Source organism: Fundulus heteroclitus, unplaced genomic scaffold (assembly GCF_011125445.2).
Source record: "Fundulus heteroclitus isolate FHET01 unplaced genomic scaffold, MU-UCD_Fhet_4.1 scaffold_137, whole genome shotgun sequence".
Lineage (NCBI taxonomy): Eukaryota > Metazoa > Chordata > Actinopteri > Cyprinodontiformes > Fundulidae > Fundulus > Fundulus heteroclitus.
In genome coordinates, this window is record NW_023396549.1 from 304,593 (window position 1) to 321,279 (window position 16,687).

A 16,687-nucleotide genomic window follows, 5' to 3' on the forward strand; every position below is an offset into this window, starting at 1 on the left:
AAATCTAAATCTAATGATTAATAAGTATAGACCTAACATTTGTACCTCTTGCCAGTGGTATTTTGTGGTCTTATTATTTCTTAGTGGGTTTGATTTTCATCCTGTTTCATCGCCAAAAACTCCTGATTGGAACTTTAATAAGGTGAAATTACAGTGCGAGGCTGAATTACTTTACTTAACTAAATGCTGTTGTTTTTTTACATGGAAACCATAAATCTTTTCATATTTTTTGGGAGTTTATGTTAGGCCAACATAAAGTAGTGCATAGTTAGAAACTCAAAGGAGAATAATCATTGGTTTTAAAGATGTGCAAATCAAAATCTAAATGATGCAGGCTTGTGTTTCGCCGCCCTGAATCAATACCACTTGTTTTCTGTTATTACAAGTCTTTTGGAGAACAACTCAGAACATGGAACGGCTGACGTTTTTGCCTTATAATGTTTGCAAAAATTGTGCAAGCTCAGATGGATGAAGACTATCTGTGTACGTCATTTCTCATCACACTCTCTTGGATTCAGACCTGGACATTGACTGGGCCATTCTAACACATGAATGTACTTGAATCCGTTTGAATCAATCATTGCAAACGGATTCTGCTTGAAACCGATTCCAGTCTAAACTATTCTTTATGCAGCTCTTTTTGTGTTCTAAGTTGTTCCACCCCCGGATCAAATCGTTGGCTGCCTCTAACAGGTTGTCTTCCAGGATTTAGCTCCATCCATCTTCCTTCCAGCTTTGCTGTTCTTGCTGAAGAAAAACTTTCCTGCACCATAATGCTGCCACCACAAACACAAAACACACAAGAGACATTGAGTACTTGCATCTCTGTAATCTGCAGCGTTGCAACAAACAGTAAGAACATAACTTTTCTTTTGGTAAAACCTGCTCCTACCTGGTCTCTGTGTGGCGCCTTAGTTGCTAGCAGAGGGGCTGGGCCTGCAGTGACATAAAAATTTGAAATGGCTTGGTTTCCAGGCACCAACAAAACATTTATTTATTGCCACCAAATGGCTGGCTGGTTTTTTTGGTTTTTTTTTTTTTACCACTTGGACTGGCTCTAGAAGCAGTAGAGACCCAAATTGTAGTACAATAAATAGGCAAACAATGAATCTTGCATAACAGGACCCCTTTAAAGCTGAGTTAGAATATTACATAGTATTCCTAATTTTATCATGAAGCACTGTTCAGTTCATTCATCTAAAAAAAGGATCGTGTGGTGAAACTGCAAATACACAAAAAACTATTGGGGTCCACCTAAACGGACAGGTTGGGCCTGGAGAGCTTTGAATCAGAGAAGCAGACAAGAGGCCACACCATAACACATCACACTTTTTAGATTTCCATCCATCCACTTTCTATGCCCACTTATCTGTGCAGGGTGGCAGTGAGGGCTGGTGTCTATCTCCAGCAGTCATTGGGCGAGAGGCAGGGTGCACCTCAGACAGGTCAGCACAGAGACACACTGGACAAACAACCATGGATGCACACAATCACACCTAAGGGAAATTTTGACCTAACAGTTTTTAGACTGTGGGAGAAAGCCAGAGTAACTGGAGACTAAAAACAAAACAAAAAACTGTCTTCTATTGCCCCGTTCTTACCTTTGTCCCCCAGAATAATGTCTTTTCTGTTATAGATTATAGTTTGCTGTTCTGACAGTTTTCTTACATGATACGAGCGTTGGAATCCAAAGTAAAGTCCTTGTCTGTACCCATAAACTTGGCAAATAAAGTTCATTTTGATTCTAAGAACAGGGAGAAGATGCAAACTCCATGTATAAAGACCCCGGGTTAAACCCAGAGTTCCAATCCCTGGACCCTTTTGCTGCGAGGTAACAGCGCTACCAACCGTTGTGGAGCCCTTATCGTGTGTTTATATATATATATATATATATATATATATATATATATATATATATATATATATATATATATATATATATATATATATATATAAAATGAAAATTCAAAACCATGTATCCTTTTCTTTACACTTACCATGCATTTCCAATGCACTACCATGCAGTATAAAATCCAAGCAAAACATAGTGGTTTGTGGTTGTAACATGACAACATGTGAGGCTTTTGTTAATTCACTGTGAGATGCCAATGTTAGAAAAAAAAAGTCACAGATCAAACTGACTTAATTTGCTGAAGATATATCATACTACTTTTAATTAATTAAATTAGGAAACTGGACGTCGTGCTTGCAATTTGAACTAACAGTCCTGGTACTTTTTCCACCCCTGGTGTAGAAATAATGCTTTATTCCCTCTCCTCTGGGAGGATTTCGGTAAATCCTGGTCACTCCCAGCCGGCAGCAGCAGCGGCCCTCTTCCTCAGTCACAAGGTCCAGACGTCTTAGCTCCACATCTCTCTGAGAGACCAGGGCGTTAACCTCCCCTTCGCGTCCCACAACCCCAGCTCTCCACTTTCGTGTCTGTCTTCTGCCCTGCGTGTTTTTTTATTTTTTTTACCCCCGGTTCATCCTCCGAGTCCTCTCCGTTACGGTGGATTCATGCTCAGCTCTCGCCCTCCTCGGTCGCCATGCAGAACAACCACCACAAGGAGCGCCTTTACAAGATACTCGTCATAGGGGACCTCGGGGTCGGGAAGACCAGCATCATCAAGCGGTACGTGCATCACAACTTCAGCCCCAACTACCGCGCCACCATCGGGGTGGACTTCGCCCTCAAAGTCCTCACCTGGGACCAGGAGACGGTGCGACTGCAGCTTTGGGACATCGCAGGTACGCTGGCAACTTTTACGCACGGCGCACAGCGCAGAGTGTGTAGAATCGGTGAAACACAGTAGAGACCACGGTGATTTTTATTTACTTTTAAAAATTATTCTTCGTTTGTCTTAAAGTTGTAAAATAACGGACTATTCTTAGGTGAGAATTAGTCGCACATTTAAAAACAACGCCACCTCAATCTCTTGAAAAGGAAAGTTAGGGAGACGCAGCTTCGTCAGGCTCATTGTGTTTAAAGCATAATTTTACAATTTTGCCTTTACTACTTAACAGCCACAACTGCTTATAAATAACATACATTGATTTTTGTTTAGACATTTTATGAACTATTTGTTGATTCTGATTCTATTTCTGGTTAGAAACTCAAATTCAAACTGGATCCAATTTCTCTTTGGCAAAGGACAAATTTATAACCAAGTGAATCTAATAAGTGAATTCTTCAAGCTTACATCTGATCGGAAACACCTCTCATGTCGGGGAAAAAGATTATATTAAAGGAGGCTCATCTTTTTTTTCTTTTTCTTTTTTTGGGTTGGACATAAAATAGGCCACGTCTTCAAGACAGTCAATGATAGTTTTAATATGGATGATTCACGGGGTGAGGTATGAGCACCCAGAAAAAAAGATGATGTGCACCAAACGTGTTTTCCATTTTTAATTTACCTTTTACACAAGTTGAGTTGAGAAAATGGCCATTTACTGTGGCTGTCAGGTGCCACTGTAGTTCACATTTACCAGGTATTTCCTCCCTGTGCTAAATTAAAGGCCTAGTTCTCTGTTTTTAACAAATCTGAACTGCCCTTGACCATCTCTAGTACAAAATTGACACTATTTACACTGACAAAACCTGAACTGGATTATTCCACACCGGACAGAGATCGTTCTAAAACACAGCTTCAAATTTATTAAACTTTAATTCTAATAGTGGAAACACGAAAGGCCAATATTTAATATTTTTAGGTATCAGCACAACTATAGATTGAGATTGGCATGAAAACCAGAATAGATTTGGGATTCATGATACCCACGTTTACAGGTAGCAGAAAAGGGAGCTCATTATAATTCAGTGCCTCAAAGTGAACGTTGCCACATATGCAGATTTTTAGTGCCTCGGTCACATTTTCATCTCTTCTGGTTTTCTCCAGTCTGCTAATGAAGCTGTTTTACAACCACCGCTACAAACAGGCTGTATTCTTGCTTTATCACTGATGTTGTCCTGGCTCACCTGTGTATTCTCTGTGATGATGTTCTATTTCCTGATTACTTTAGTCGTCACCTGTATGAAAATTGCCTTCTGCTTTGCCGTCACATTTCGTAGCTGGTTCACTGGGATATGGGTGCATATTGATATGACGTTGGTTTCAGTTGCCCGAATGGTTCACAGCTATGATTATCACGCATCTTAATAGAGTTTGTGACATAATCACACGATTCGAATGCCCGCTGAAAAGAGAAATAATGCCGCCTTTTTAGGCCGGAACGCCGGTGGGCATGATGACAAACCTGAAGGCTACAACAGTCTCAGTGTCACATGAGCATCGACTGAGGTTTAGAAGAGTCCTCTGACCTGCTGCTCTCTCCCCTCCTGTGCGCTCTCTCCAGAAAGCGCAAGCAGTCATGTGGCCCAGACTCATGTGAGGGAGATTTGAGGCCCGAGAGCTCGTGTACAGAAAAGATTTTATTATGAACTGTAAAGGACTGTGAAAGGTTCACAAAGGTGGGGAAACCTCATTTGTTATGCACTGTTTCCGCATTTAGTTTGGATCAGGGCGCACAAAGCTTCTGCTACACACAGTTCAGAAACCTGTTCCCAAGGTCATAACGGAAAGCTGGAAGTTTACTTATCACGTCAGAGGCAATTCACTCTGCGGGAACTGGTGTTGTGATTGATGACGGACTGAAGTTTATCCAGCCAGTAATCTAATAAATCACCGTCTGTTTCTTTGCATTTTCCAGTATAAACAACTTTGACCGTACTATTTTGGTAGCCTGTCTTTCAAAAGAAGGTGGAAGAACTGGTTTCTCTGGCTTATAAACTAAAATTAAACAAGTGTATGTCTTTCAAAGTGAATTCATTGAAACTTTGGAAACTAGCTTTAACACGCAAGTCATAACAGTTTAGTTTATCACACATAAAAGATTTAGCATTTTATGGTGTTCACGTATACTCTTCCACAACCTTCTAACATTTTGGCTGTATTCTTCCCTCTGGCTAGTGGGAATCAAACCTCCAAATTCTACACTCAGATAAATATTTAAATTTGCATCATCTGCAATTTTGAAATGTTTTTTTTTATGAATTGCTCTTTTGCTTAACTGTATTATATTTTATTTGCATCAATTAGTTCTCAATGCTTGATTCAAAATGGCATATTGGCTTTTTTCCATTCAAAATGCATCCCTCTAACTTCTTTGGTGAAGCACATACATACATAAAACTCATGTCAATAGTACCTATGAGTTCATCTTTAAACCCATAGTTACACTTTAATTAGTATTTGGCTAATTTTGTCAAGTTTTGTAACTGATCTTTATTCAATATCATCTACCAGTACATCACGGCCAATTAATACACTGCTTGTCATTGTAGTTATTTAGATCTCTTTATTGTATGTGAAATGGTAACATTATAAAACAAGACAGTTTCTAAAAGTTCTCATGTGATGAAATATGCGGAAATGTATTACAAAATTAATAAACCAGTTCTAAATGTGACCTTTGTGTAATGATTGAGGAAAAGGACCCAGAATTCAGCCAGACCAGCAGAGGTTTCTTAAAAAAAGCTCTTTAATTACCAACTCAAAAAATGGGGAAAATCCAAACAGATTGTAGAACAAAAGATGACACAAAAAATAAACTAACAAGCAGGGCAGACAAGGCAGGAACAGACCGGACAGACTGGCACAGGTTTCTGGAGGAAAAGGGGTCAAAAATCCAAAACACAAACTAACATACAGAATTGCAGGAGACTCACCCATACTCAACAGGACAACCTGGCACTGATGTCTGGTCTCAGCAGTTTATATGAAGGTGGAATCAGGTGAAACCGGTGAGAGGTGATTGCAGCAGGGGTGGAGTTAGGCAGGTGTGCAGAGTAAGTAATTAGACCAGACATCAGTGCCGAGGCTCAACACAGGAACAGATCACAAATACAAAACCTAAACTAAGAAGCATCTGAAGACATAACTAAAACAGTAAGCACAAACCTAAACAAGAATCCAAACCAGACAGAACTCAAAACAGCCAGATAACAAAAGACATGAAAGAGAAGGAAAACTAACACTAACAAACCATAACAGAACTCAGAATATTACACTTTGGTGCGTTTATCCGTTTTAGTACTTTATATTGAAGCATCTCCAACACGCTAATAAGCTCAACATTAACCGGGTACGACAAAAACGTCTGAGCTGCATAATCTACAGTACGTTGCAAAAACACAACATTCCCCGAATCCTTTCACATTTTGGGATATTTTGTTGGGGGTTTATGTGATAGAATAATACAAAGTAGTGCATTCTTATTTGGGAGGTGTAAGCAGAGTGATCCACTAATAAAAATCTGCTATGCATTTGTAATCAGCTCCCTAAGCAAATACTTTCTACAACCAACTTGCTGTGCTATTAAAGTTGGAGAGGCTCAGCCATATTGTGTGGAGAGTAACTACAAAGATCAGTTTCTCAATTGGATTTTGGTCTGCACCAAGCTGTCGCAGCAGCTGAGGCTGAGTGGTGAAATTAACTCTCTTACAGCACTAACAGGTTTTTTTTCAGTATTGTCCAGTATTTTTGCTTCGTCCATCTTCCCAGCAACTCTGACCTGCTTCTGCTTGAAGAAAACCATTCTCAGAGCACGATACTGCTACCGCCGTGTTCAAAGTGGGGGTTGCTTGTTCTGGGTTATATATAGCGTTGGTCATTATAACAAGTATAAAAACGTTTTTTGAAAAGAATTTCTCACGGATGCATGTATTTTATACATGTTTGCTGTGTTAGCTACATTGCTTCTGATTTGACTGACGCTTTCCTTATCCACCCTGTCAGTTCAGATGGACGCCCGTGCCTTGGAAGGTTTGCAGTAGTGCATCTAGACCAGTTACAGATTTAGCTACTCCTGATGGCTATTGGTTACTTAATAAAGGCGAATAAATACAGATACATTCCACAGTTTGAACACGGTGTCACATTTTCCAGCCATGCTACAATTATGAACACGTTGTGTGGTCTATCCCATAAAATCACAATAAAATACATTGAAGTTTGTGATTGCGGCAATAAAATGTGAAAAAGGATTAAGGGGAATTATTGCTTTTTTTCAAGAGACTATAATATGAATAAAACCATAAAAAGACTATCGCAAGTATAAAATTGCCAACTCTCTGACAGAGCATTTTTAGAAATGAACTATGACTCTTAAGTTTCTCCCGAAAGATCACCAGGCAGTATCTGTGCTACACATTTAGAGAGATACTTGGGTACTTAAAGGACTAATTATGTGTTAAATTCTCCATTCAGTTAAAACATGGATATTATTGGCAGGTGTGACATTAATGTGCCCTTAAACGTGAGGCACAACTTTCTTCTTTGTATTCAGCACTACTAAACTTCCCAGTATAAGGGCGTTTTTCAAAGACATCTTGCCCATTTAATGTGTCCTTGAGCTGAGCTGACATGCTGCCAGCTGTTCTGTAGCTAAGACTGTGCTTTAATCCACCTGTACATGTAAGAAACGCCACAGCAGGACTCACCAAAGGAATAACAAATCTTTTCCTCTTCACACAACTTGAGGACGGACACCATACCGAGCAGTTAGAAAAGGGTTTATACATGAATTAAGGTGTTTTTTTAAACCCATCTACTGTAGAAAAACAGCTAGAGGTTCAGTTTATTCTGAAGCTGATTGTTGTCGAGTAGAAATAATGGCTTTGAAAACGTGTATCCAGCAGGAATTTGATTGAACTCAGGAATCTTTCCAGATAAATTCACAGTTACACAGACAGAAGACACAATAGTTGCCATACTGCCATTTATTCTTGTTTATTTCCAAGTGATGCTCTTTAAAAGCCCTGGTCTCACCCACCCCTGTAGAATGTAATTTATTTTATTTTTTTTGGTTGTTGAAAGCAATACTTAATGATAAAAAACAAAACAAAAAAGCAATAGGGACCCTGGTCACAAAGAGGCTGCAACAGAGGTATTGAAACAGGCTTTATTCTGACAAGAAAATGACAAATAGCTTAAGATAACATAAAAAAAACATGCTTCAGAAAACCAAGCTTGGAATAATCAGCTTATATTTTGATCACATCTTACAAAAAAGTAAATTATTCAAAGACTCAAAAGTGTGAGTAATATGATTAATATATACACAGTATTTAAAAAGATCACTGTTAAAATTAAACAATGCAATGTGGTGATTTAAACAATTCAATGGCCACCCATGGACAAAAGTCCAAAAAATGGAACTCAGATTAATCTCAGCTGGTTATGTTTGAATTTATCTAATAAATTACAGATATTAAAAGCATGAGTAGATCTGTTCAAGTCCGGTGTGCTGCTCACACGAGAACCCTGTCTGCTCTAATGACCTCTCACCACCACTGATAAGCTTACTAAACCACGATGGCATCATGCTGTCTTACCAAAATAGGTAAAAGCTACAGTAATCTTAGTGGACTTAAACATCTGAATTTGAAGAAATAAATAAAACAATGATACAAAACGAACATTCATCTTGTTATTCTGCCATTTAGCAGATGATGATTATTTTACTTATCCAAACTGACCTATGGCATGGCAAGGCAAGGCAAGGCAAGGCAAGGGAAATTTATTTCTATGGCACATTTCAGTAAAAAGTCAATGCAAAGTGCTTGACATGATTAAAATTTATTAAAATAAAAACAGAAGAAAAAAACAGAAGAAAAGTAGAAAAAAAGAAACAAAATAACATGGGAAAATGGAAACCAAAAGCAAATATTAAAAGCTGTTGGATGACAAACTTGAACTAATGATGTTTCAGTAAAACAGTTTAACTCAAAGGCAATCCTAAATAAATGTGTTTTTAATCTTGATTTAAAGGGACTCAGGCTTTCAGTACTTTTACAGTTTCCTTTAACAGGAAAGGTTTAGTCTGATTTAATGTTGGACAGTACCAAAGAAAGTGTATGTGTGTGTTTATGCAGTATATATCAACATCTGGTTTCTGATGTATGTGTTTACTCTATGGGTATTTGTTGATTTAAATGTGTTTCTAATGACAAAAATATATAAACGTAACTTAAATACCTCTATGTAAATACTCTGCATCATTTATATTTGTGATAAAATGACTACATCTCATTCCAGTAAGTCTTTCACCTCCAGTGTTCATTATGCTCTTTAAAATCAGGTCTAATTTTAGAAGTAATGGAAAAAAACATAATTTTCCCACAGTTCATCATACCTCCTGCATCCTAGTAATTTTGGTCTTTTCGATGCGTGTGTGTGTTTTTCAGGTCAGGAGAGGTTTGGCAACATGACCCGTGTGTACTACCGTGAAGCCATGGGCGCCTTCATCGTCTTTGACGTGACACGGCCGGCCTCCTTCGAGGCCGTCACCAAGTGGAAGGAGGACTTGGATTCCAAGCTCACGCTAGCCAATGGGAAAAATGTAGCCACGGTGCTTCTGGCTAACAAATGTGACCAGGGTCAGGAAGTACTGACCAATAACGGAATAAAGATGGACCAGTTCTGCCAGGAAAATGGCTTTGTGGGATGGTTTCAGACCTCTGCTAAGGTGAGAAAACGAGAGACGTGTAGATGTGCACACACACAGCGCTAAACATTACAGCAGGGCTCAGTGATCACGGCCCGTCTGTTTTATCAAAACGTCCTCAGGAAGCAGCTGACTATCCTGTGAGGACAGCACCAAAAAGACACACTGGAAATGTGATGAGCTGAACTTTGCAGTCTTAGTCTTCTCTTTGCGTTTGTGGGAAAGGAGTGTAGCACCGTGACTAAGGATTTATTCAGAGACTCCCAGCAGACACTCCGTCTGTGTTTTTTTCTGGTCAGCTGCACTTGCATCAGGTGCTTTGTCATCCAGATAGGAGTGTTCATTGAAGACAGTTGGAATATATAAGCTTGAATTGTCCAGTCTGTCCAGTAGCTTCAAAAAAAACTGTAAGGAACAAGACGTTTCAAACATTGGCAACTTTTTAGAGTCAGCCATGCTGAAATGAACAGTTTGATTCCAGCTACATGCATACTTTCCACTTATATTTGGAACATCTAACCCGACTGCAAAGTTTGTCTCTAGCAAACGTATTTTTTAACATTTAGTTTTAACTGGCTAAACTCTGATTTTGAACCTCAGAAAATAAAAGCATGCTAAAAAAGGAAACCCAAACATTTCCAAGAGTATCGTATTTCAGCAGCAGGGCACGGCCATTTTTGCCATCAAGGCCGAAAGTACACGCCGGGAGTTTAACAAAATCACTGAAAGCCCCTCCTGAAATTGCCGAAAGACGCTCTTGAATAATAAACCGCAGGTAGCATATTAGGGAAATATATTCAATCGCAAGTCCGATTTGTCTGCAAGATGCCAGTTTTGTTAGAAAAGTCTGAACACGAATGGCTGGATCTTGTCGGTTTTATCTTGCCCTGAATTTGCGATTCCCTTGTGAGTGCTTGGTGAAGCACAGAGATGTTGAACATGGCCAGCAGACATGCAAACAGCGACACACTGCTCACTGGTTGACATGATCCAGGCAGCGGTGTGTTCAGGGCTCAAATCACATTCCCTGTACCACGGTCTGATTTTCCTGAGATAATTCTTACTCACAATATTCCCATTTCTGGTTGGAATCTCCCCAAATCCAGACTTTCAAAGTACTTTCAGTTTAGCAGACTTAAAGGAGCTCTAAATTCAAGCCATTCATTACAGTAATGGTGTTCCATTCTTACTTGATTATGACAGCAAATCCTATTTTATATATGATTACGATGTAGTGTGTAATGATGTTCAAGATTACTGTGTGCAAATATGAAAATATATCAGTTTTGTAATCAGGTTACATCTGTACAGAGTGATGCTAAAGTGTTCACCCCTCAAGTGGCAAGAAGAAATCCATTAGCAGGCAAGTGCACAAGTTACCTGCTAACTTAAACACTTTAAAAAACACTTATAACAAACAAAATATTTGTAAAACAGAAAGTCAAACGAAGCCTCATTTGCTGTTTGCAGTTTATCTATTAATTGTCTACTAAACTCCACAAATCAGGCCTTCATGGAAACATTTCAAGAAGAGAGCCCCTGTGGGAAGAGAGCCATGGGGCGGCATAGCAGACCTAAATGTAACAACAATCTGTGGAAGTCTTGGAAATTTATGGCCAATCTAAAATTTAAGGTATTTTACAAAGAAGAAGAGGCAAACATTTTGCCACACTTTTGGGGCAAGCAGGCAGCTTTAAGTTCAGCGTTTGACAGGGATGGCTGAGCCATGAGAAGGATACATAAGCTGATGATGGGTCAGACAAGAGCAAGACGGGCGAATCCAGAAGATGAGAACTTGATCATAAACAGGCAAGGCAGGCAAAGAACGCAGACTATGGCTTTCAAATAATCTGGCATCGACTAAGAAGCTTCAGTATTTAAAGACAGGAGAGCAGGTAAAAAAGGGGAGCTGGTAGCACTGCTGCAGGAGGAGGAGTAGCGTGAGAGGATCTCCTCAGTCAGCCAGGCCAGAATGACAGAGGAAATCCAGTTACCACTACAGCTAAAAGTAAAGGTATGGAGCTTTATAGAGGTTCTCACTTTGCTTGATTATTCTGTAAGCATTCTTGGTCAAAATTATTTAAATAAAACATTGTTGAAAACAGATGCGTCCTATGGTTAAAATTCAATTTGAGTAGTTCCTGACTGTAAGCTGAGACGAACACTCTGTTCACACTCTGACTGGGACAGATTTGAATGTCACGACTGGATGGGAAAGGGTAAAAATACGACACACGCACGCACGCACGCACGCACACATGCACGCACACACACACACACACACACACACACACCTGCAATGCTATCCAGGAAGCCTCAGCTCTCCTCATATCATTGCCAATGCTTTAAACTGCTTACTGTGAACACTTGACCTTCTACAGGTACATCTCGAAAAATGTGAATATTGAGTAAAAGTGCAATATTCTTTGCTGGTCATTTCAAAAGGTTAAACTCATGTATTATATAGAATCATTACACAGAGAGTGATATATTCCAAGCCATTGTTTCCTGTAATTTCGATGATTATGCCTTACAGGTAAAGAAAACCCAACATACTATATATGATACTGTGAAAAAGTTCATTATTGGAAACTCATGGTGTCACACCCTACTCAGCTAATCAATTCAAAGCACCTGCAAAGGTTTCCTGAGCCTCTAAACAGTCTCTCATCCTGGGTGGTTGTTCACATAGTTCTGTATCCAAGCATATTAACAGAAAATTGAGTGGAAGGAAAAGGTGCATCAGCAACAAGGAGAGCATTGATACATTGATACAGATTGATACCAAGTACTGAGTGCATAGAAATGGACATACTTTTCCATGCTTAAAACATCACTTTTGATTGTCTAATGTGGTATTCTAATATTCTGAGAAAATATGGCTTTTCTTTACCTGTAAGCAATAATTATCAAAGTTATTAGGAATAAGAGTTTGAAATGTTTTACTCTATGCGTAATGAATCTCTATAAAATACCTTTCACTTTCTGAAATTTATTTTAGATGTATCTGTATTTACCTTTAACAATTGCTCCTTTTTTTTTAGAAGAATTTCATGAGGCGCAGCAAATAAAGAGATGAATAAGATGCATTTAGGATTGACTATAATAAACCCTGTTGCTTTTGAAACCCCAGCCAAACTGATTCAAAAAGTATTGTGAAAACCAAGTAGTGTTAGCGGAAAGCTAGCTGCTTCATCTGTGTGTGTGTGTGTGTGTGTGTCTGTGTGTCTGTGTGCATGTGTGCGTGTGTGTGTCTTGCACACATTGTCCCTCCACCTTTGAACCACCTGCAAAAATGTCAGAAATACAAGCGTGTTTAAACCACTGAAAAGAAGACATTAAACCATTAAATAAAAATTAGACATTTTACCTTATTTTAGGTTATGCAAAGCTCATCCTGGTTTGTGAAAAAAGGGGGCATAATGCAACTCTGAGTCAGTCTTTTCCAGGACAAATCTTTGCTTTTTTGTTCTTAGAAAATATATCAATAGATGTAATTTGTTGTTATTTTTCCCTCAAATTGTAACCCTGACATTTTGCGACCTAATTTGTTGTATGTGGAGCTGTTTCTGAAGTAGTAATAAACCACGAATGTACAGTAATTAAAGTCACAAATTACATTTATGAAGAACACAATCTGCCAATCCTATAGCTGAGCGGTTTTAAGAGTCTGAAGTTTGTCAGAATTATAGCTAACGTGTGTTACCTTCAAAATCATTGATCTGAGCTTTTATCTTGAACATCTTTGAAAACCCTGAGCATGCATGGGTTGGTTATTAAATCTAATAGTGTATCTGGTCGACCATGTCAGTCAGAGAGACTATACCTTTATTCTCCTTAACATTAGATATGATCAGCTGATCATATGCTGTAGCACGCTCTCAAAGCTAACACCTTGTTCTCTTTTCTCTGTAACGTCAACATATCAGCGTTTATACTAATCCTTCCTTAGTGTGTTTGCTGCTAGTCTTTAATGTCACTGGGGGAAAATTACTCTTATCTCTTTAATAGGTTGCTTAACCTACTCATTAGTATTGTATCCTACTTGCTTCTGTTACTGTTTCACAAAAAAAAAACATTCTTCATAATTCGTATTAATAATGTCTATCGATAATATAGTACACAACCATGCAGGAGTGTACCTAAGCTGCATTTTATTCTTTTACTTTCAGTAGTACTATTGGGGTATAGTGGAGTAAAGTAGGATAAAGAGCAGTGTAGTATAGTGTTGTATGTATATCATTGTATGATGTAGTGTAGTACTGTATTGTACAAAACAGTACTTGTACAAGAAGGACAGTATAGTAAAATATAGCATGGTACAGCATATTACAGTACAAATAGGTAGGTTTAAATGACAAAAGTGCAAAAACAGACAAAATCAGGGGGGTAATACTTTTTCAGGGTACTGTAATTCTAAGGAAACCAACGCAAATGCAAAATGTCTGGAAAAGTAAAGTAACCTTTCCTTACATAACTGTTATTTTCATCACTTCTAACATTTTTCCTTTAGCTTTACCTATTTATTCGTATGTGTAAATGAACGTGAGTTTGCATACAGACCACCTGCAGCCCATGTGTATGAAAAGGTCAGACACAGCTGGAGTCTCACTGCTGCTGACTGGTTCTCTATCAAGCCTCTCATTGTAGTCCTGGTCCATTTGATTAGCTCACTTTCTGTGAAGACTTGTCTGCGTGTCGTTCATTGTCTCCCGATAACAACAATTTGCCTTCTCTCTCTCTTTAGCCACCATTTTGTAACCCTCCCCTCACGTCTCTACCTTCTTTTCACATTTTGTTTTCAGGAGAACATCAACATCGACGAGGCAGCAAACTGCTTGGTGAAACACATCATCGCCAGCGAGAACGACATGCTCCAGTCAGAAGTTCCCGATACGATCAACCCTCAGTTAGAGAAGGAGAAACGCGGGACTTGCTCCTCTTGCTTTCGATCTCAGTGAAGACAACATTTCGACGTGCGGGACGTCCCTGTTTTGAGAGTAGTGTCACACTGAAGCTGTATGCGTGGGGGACTGTCTGTACAGGTGGAGGGCACTGATGCCAGTTCTTTTCTTGTCTGGACTCCTGGGGGAGGGGGTGGCGGACAGGCAGTTGGCTCACGGACTGGATAGAGTGAGAAGGAGAGATAGCTGCAGCTGTGTCTGCTTGTCAGAGACAGGGTCACCCCCTGAGCGTCTTCAAGCGTTTGGCACAAACACTTTTGTTATCACGGTGACACATTTAACAAGCAGATGCGCAGAGGGGTTGCAGCAATTCACAGTATATTCCTACTAATCTGTGGAGCCAATCTTATCATACATGCCGTTGTGTCTCTCCTTCGTTCTCCCCCCCTACATCCACCCAGGTTTGCTCTTTGTCGGGTTTTTTTTTCCTGTAAGGAGGTATACCGACAACACATTTTGACCGGTATTAATCAAGTTTGAGCCAATTTCACCACCGTCTAGCAAAGGCGAACATACCCAACATCCTCACACAGTAATCTCGTTCATTTGGTTTGTACCATTATTTCTACACCAGCAAGAACGATGGCACCAGTAATGCCTTGTATAGCAGATTATATGTATGTAACTAAAGTACCTTTTCTAACACATCCCATTTTATTTAATGTCTTCAACAGATAATCTTCACTGTGCGTTCTATTTATGTGTACAGATGATGCGCATTTTTCTCTTGTCTCACTGAGGTAAACGTTCATGCATTAATATGGGGACGTGTGCAAAGTTCTGTGTATTAAAGAAATCTGTGGTTCATCAAAGAATGTTGTCTGTATTTGTTTTGAATCCATTGATTTTATATAAAATGATCTTTTCCACTGTGAAGTAGTTGCAAGTATTGCTATTCTGAGGTAAATGCAAACTTGTATGTGGCTCTGTACGTATTACACACAGCAAACTAAAACAGATGGTAGGGCCAAAGATGCATCTGGTTTTCAAAAATGTTTATACAAAATAAAAGCCTTTTCTGGATTTAACTTTTTAACTTGTGAATTATTTACCGCCCAGGTGCTGTTAAATGGATTTACGAGTGGTCAGGAGGCTTAGCTGCTGCTCTGACCTCCCTTTAATTTCTGCCCTAACACAAGTAGAAATCGCAAATATAGTTTGCTTTATCTCTAAACAATGTTACCACTCTAATATTTCTATATTTTATCTTCACAATAGTTGAACGCTTCTGTTTGAATTGTTCACCTTTCACTTGTTCACTTGTAAAACACATGCAACCGGATTAAACATTTTTTCAAGTTCTTGATGACTTCATCGCATGAGACCTGTAGGATTTCCCCATACAGTATATATATATATATATATATATATATATATATATATATATATATATATATATATATATATATATGAGAGGTTTGTTTACCTTCATTATCAGTTGCACAGCAGCCACATTGCCAAAAGCAATACAGCCCAGCCGAAACTATCCACATTCTTAGTTTTTTTTTCTATTTGGTGGTACGGTGTAAAGGGCCTATTAAAAAGTTCAATTATGAGGCCAATCAAAACAAGTGGGCTGAGGGGACTGATAGGCAAATGAACACACACCAAAGATACAGAAAGGAAAACAAAAATAACAAAAGAGAAAATTAGCTCTGATTCAACAAAGGTCAACACAGAATTATAATACATTATACGACAGTCACAAAAATCCATAACGGAACGATGAAACCATGACGGTGTCTTTCAGGAAGTGTTGTTGATCAGTGCAATCAACTGATTTCATGAGGAGGAAGAAGAAAGAAAATGTGTGGAAACATTATGTCTCGTTGTGCCTGTATGTTATATGTAATTCCTGTGCATCCTGAGCTGATGTCTCTCATCAAAAATGTCATCATGGTAACAAGTAATGACAATAATGATTCTTGATTCTTATTTAGTGGCATAACTTCTTCCCTTTCATATAATGTCTGACAGTGCTGTGAAAAAGTAATTGCACTTTCATAGTTTTTTTTATTTATTTTTTGCTCGTTTGACTGACTTTAATCTTTCAGATGAACCCGGATGCAACACTACGGGGTAAAAACCAGCCAAACCCACCGGGCCCTGCGTGAAAGAAGGAATTGATGTCTAAGCCTACTAATTGATTTTCCTGCCATTGGTTGCAACAACTTCCATCAAGCAAATGCAATTACTAACAATTGAATTGTTGAAATGTA

General features: G+C 38.8%; 1 protein-coding gene across 1 annotated transcript; it reads left to right on the forward strand.

Moving 5' to 3' along the window:
• The first annotated feature begins 2,363 nt into the window (after positions 1 to 2,363).
• Positions 2,364 to 15,344, forward strand: rab38a (RAB38a, member RAS oncogene family). The gene is made up of 3 exons (XM_012859315.3): positions 2,364 to 2,748; positions 9,245 to 9,525; positions 14,310 to 15,344. The coding sequence occupies exons 1-3, from the start codon at positions 2,547 to 2,549 to the stop codon at positions 14,463 to 14,465; spliced, it is 639 nt and encodes a 212-aa protein (XP_012714769.1). The 5' UTR covers positions 2,364 to 2,546; the 3' UTR covers positions 14,466 to 15,344.
• The last annotated feature ends 1,343 nt before the right edge of the window (positions 15,345 to 16,687 follow it).

Excerpts from the sequence above, each read along its gene's own strand:
- rab38a (XM_012859315.3), top strand. The coding sequence starts at position 2,547 with ATGCAGAACAACCACCACAAGGAGCGCCTTTACAAGATACTCGTCATA. Across the intron at positions 2,749-9,244 it reads GCAGCTTTGGGACATCGCAG|GTCAGGAGAGGTTTGGCAAC; the intron begins GTACGCTGGCAA and ends TGTGTTTTTCAG. Across the intron at positions 9,526-14,309 it reads GGTTTCAGACCTCTGCTAAG|GAGAACATCAACATCGACGA; the intron begins GTGAGAAAACGA and ends TTTTGTTTTCAG.